Source organism: Sinocyclocheilus grahami, unplaced genomic scaffold (assembly GCF_001515645.1).
Source record: "Sinocyclocheilus grahami isolate Dianchi unplaced genomic scaffold, SAMN03320097.WGS_v1.1 scaffold1568.1, whole genome shotgun sequence".
In the NCBI taxonomy this organism is placed as follows: Eukaryota; Metazoa; Chordata; class Actinopteri; order Cypriniformes; family Cyprinidae; genus Sinocyclocheilus; species Sinocyclocheilus grahami.
The window spans coordinates 156,342-160,344 of record NW_015506747.1 but is presented as its reverse complement, the minus strand read 5'-3'; the positions used below and the strand labels follow the sequence as shown (position 1 = coordinate 160,344).

General features: G+C 35.5%; 1 protein-coding gene across 1 annotated transcript in view; it reads left to right on the top strand.

The window, feature by feature from the left end:
- LOC107571235 (programmed cell death protein 5-like) overlaps positions 1–2,556 on the top strand; it is a 10,953-nt gene extending 8,397 nt beyond the window's left edge. The window contains exons 4-6 of the mRNA XM_016257548.1: positions 1,519–1,610; positions 1,696–1,767; positions 1,877–2,556. Of these exons, the coding sequence (XP_016113034.1) occupies positions 1,519–1,610; positions 1,696–1,767; positions 1,877–1,924 (212 nt within the window). The 3' untranslated portion in view covers positions 1,925–2,556. The remainder of the gene's footprint in view (positions 1–1,518; positions 1,611–1,695; positions 1,768–1,876) is intronic.
- Positions 2,557–4,003: the final 1,447 nt, after the last annotated feature.

The window sequence follows — 4,003 nt, the reverse complement described above, 5'->3', positions numbered from 1 at the left end:
GACTGTGGTTCGCTGGAGTCCCAAAGCCTTAGAAATGGCTTTATAACCCTTTTCAGACTGATACATGTCAACTATTTTGTTTCTCATCTGTTTTTGAATTTCTTTAGATCGTGGCATGATGTGCTGCTCTTTAAGCATGCTTCACTTTGTCAGACAGGTTCTATTGAAGTGATTTCTTGATTCAACAGGTCTGTCAGTAATCAGGCCTGGATGTGGCTAGTGAAATTTAACTCAGCTTTCTAAAATAATGTGGTTAATCACAGTTCTTTCATGATTTAACTGGAGGGGTCAATTCATTTTTCACATAGGGCCAGGTAGGTTTGGACAGCTTTTTTCCCTTAATAAATGAAATCATCATTTAAAAACTGCATTTTGTATTTACTTGCATTATCTTTGTGCAATATAAAAATTTGTTTGATGATCTGAATCTTTTAAGTGTGACAAATATGCAAAAAAAAAAATTAAAACAGCAAGGGGGCAAAAACCTTTTCACGGCACTGTATGTGTATCTATGCATGGAAACATTGACCACTGCATTTGCATAGATCACTGCAGATATGTGACCCTGGACCACAAAACCAGTCATAAGTAGCATGGGTATATTTGTAGCAATAGCCAACAATACATTGTATGAGTCAAAATTATTGATTTTTTTAATGCGCAAAATCATTAGGATATTAAGTAAAGATCATGTTCCATGAAGATATTTTGTAAATTTCCTACCGTAAATCTATCAAAACTTAATTTTTGATTAGTAATATGCATAGCTAAGAACTTCATTTGGACAATATTTTGATTTTTCTTGCACCCTCAGATTCCAGATATTCAAATAGTTGTATCTCGGCCAAATATTGTCCTATCCTAATAAACCATACACCATTGGAAAGCTTATTTATTCAGCTTTCAGATTTATTCAGCTATACATTTTTATTATTTTTTTTTACCCTTATGACTGGTTTTGTGGTCCAGGGTCACATATGGTTAACAGGAGCTCCACCATACTCGCATTAGATATGATTAACAGAAGCTCAAACATAAGAACATCTCTAGTTTGTTCTTGTGCATTAAGCAAACATGTTTCTGCTTCTGTTTACCATTTTTGATGTGCTCTATGTATATTGATTTGCTTTCCAAGGATGAACACAAGACTTGTGGGTTTGGAAAAACATGAGGATGAGTAAAGGATTAAATTATTTTTATTTTTGTTGTGGACTCTTTTAAAGGTGCTGTATGTAATTTGTTTGACTGTACTAAAGCATAAACATATCATAATATGTTTGCAGATATTTAGGAAGCATCCTAAATTGTTATTACTTGTTTCAATGCTCCAGCCAGTTATTGTAGTTTGAGATGTGTTCCGTGTCTGAATATCTGTTTTTGTTTTGGTCTCAGTGATTCTGTGATGCAGTACTCATTTCAACTGCTAGCTGTCAATATTCCATACTACACCTTTAAATATTTTAAAACTAAAATCTACAGTAACTATGTTGTTGCTTTTTTTATTTATTTATTATTTAGTGAGTAATTTGGCTCTTGTAAAGCCAGATAAAGCAAAAGCAGTGGAGAATTACCTGATACAGATGGCTCGCTTTGGACAGCTTGGAGGAAAAGTAAGAATACAGATGATGCATCATTCAAAATGTGTTTATTAATTGTATAATGTGCTATTTATATAATTGAGTGTTGTATCTTTAGATTACAGAGGCTGGACTAATAGAGATCCTGGAGAAAGTCAGTCAACAAACAGAGAAGAAAACAACTGTAAAAGTAAGAACCTTGTGATTATATTAAAAATATGTTCTTGAGATTGTAAAAATCAAAGTTTAAAAAATCTATAAACATAAGTGCCCAGTGAATGTCTCTGTTTTGTTCCCAGTTTAACCGACGACGGGTAATGGACTCGGATGATGAGGATGATGATTGATATGCAGGTGACATGAGTCAGCTAGGCTTTCTGTACTCATGGTACGTTTGGTACTCTGGTCTGCTGACCAGGACATGACCGTGACTGACAGATCAGTTGCCCTGGCCAAATCACAATCACATCCAAAGAATTTTGATCTGTGGTGATATAGGAACTCTGTTACTGTTTTCATCTTTAGTTTAGCAGATTCTCTTCATTCAACACATTGCAGCAAAGCTGCTTCATATTTAGAGACTTTTTTGTGAATACAGTGGACAATTCTGATCTCGTTATTGCAATAATTGGAACTTGCCCCATATGTTTGATTGTGGACTTTTTTTTTTGAGGAAACTTATTTGCAACTGTTTACATAATAAAGGCCTTAAACAAAAATTGTGAGAAATTCTTGTTACATCGGTTTCATTGCTTGTAACCAAACTACAACTTTCTCTGGGCCATGCCACAAAAATACATTTATTTGAGATTTGATGGTGCAAAAATGGTCTTATTTTGTTTTTATTGTTAAACTGTGATATTATTTCAGTCTTATAACCCATCAGTTTTCAAAAACATGCCAAACTCTAAGTACCAGTGCATGTGTTTTGTATTTTTTTTCCATGCTGGCAAGCATAAACAGTTGTGGCCAAAAGTTCACTTTATATAAGGGGTCATATGATGCTTTTTTAAAAGATCATTATTTTGTGTATTTGGTGTAACAGAATATGTTGACATGCTTTAATGTTCAAAAAAACACATTATTTTTCAAATACTGTACATTATTGTAAGTCCTCTATGCCCCGCCTCTCTCAAACGCTTCGTTTTCTACAAAGTCCCTCCTTCCAACAAGCGCAGTCTGCTCTGATTGGCCAGCTGACCCAGTGCATTCACTGTAAAAAAATCCCTGTAAATTTACAGTACTGAACTGTTTTCTAAAATTACGGTGTCTTACCGTAAATGCACACGTGATAGGTGGGGGAGGGGAACCAAAGGCTAGTTTGGTACAAGTGATTGACGCCGACGCATCGAGGAGCATCGGTTTCAGTGAACGTTTTATATGCATGGATTTCATCTCAAGTTGAAGCTCATTTACAGGTAAGCAGATCAGAGTCTGAAATAAGTTTGTTTGATATATTTATTTTTTATGTGGGCACAATCTTTTAATTTGCCTTTGACAGATTGTTGCCAACCCTGAGGTTTAAGACGGTGAATTAGCGTTAAGTTAAGTGTGTGTGTAAGGAAGAGAGCGATTCTTGCAGCTAATTGCATGTTTTGTTGTTTTCTGGTGTAAAATCCTGTAAATGTTAATCTTATACAGGGAAATATAAAATACTTGCGTTCGGTGGGGGGCAACGGTTAGCTTTTGGTACCAGTGAGAGAAGCGTCGGTGGATATACGTAAGTTAGGGTGACCATAAGTGCCTTTTTCCCAGGACGTGTCCTGGCCAAGATTTCTATATTGCCTAAAATATCTAGTAAGTTAGGCGTGTGTAAAGTTGGCATATATTAACCTTATATATAGGGAAATCGAAAATAGGCGTGTAAACTTAATTTTACTAAAGAAGCATATAAACTTGCCGCCTTTTGCATGAGCACTTGACTTGATCGGTGGAGGATGGGGAGAAACGTTTGCATTTTCGGAGCGACGCATTCTCAGTGGAAGTGTTGCGCGGATTTCATCTTAAGTTGTATCTAAAGCAATTTAGAGTGTAATCTAAATATATTCTAAGTTATTGTTTATTAAGTGGGCATTGTATATGAGCACATTTTAATCGCAGATTTTGCACTGGATAAATTTGCGCAAACCGCGTATAAAACCTCTATATGTTACTTCATTCTGACACTTACATTATAACTTGTTCCTCATACTCGGATACAGTTGTGTGTGTGAGAGCGGTAGACAGAATATTTTTAATTGTTTAATACGTGTTTTGAATGAAAAGGTGAAGCTTGTCCTGTCCCAGGCTGAGAACATAGAGATGGCACACCTGCTTGTCAAGATTCTAATATCCCACTTCCAGGAACATGAAGATGGACTGGTTTTGCATGCAGACGTAAGTATTGAATCTTCTTCTTTCCACTTCACTAAATTATATTATGTATT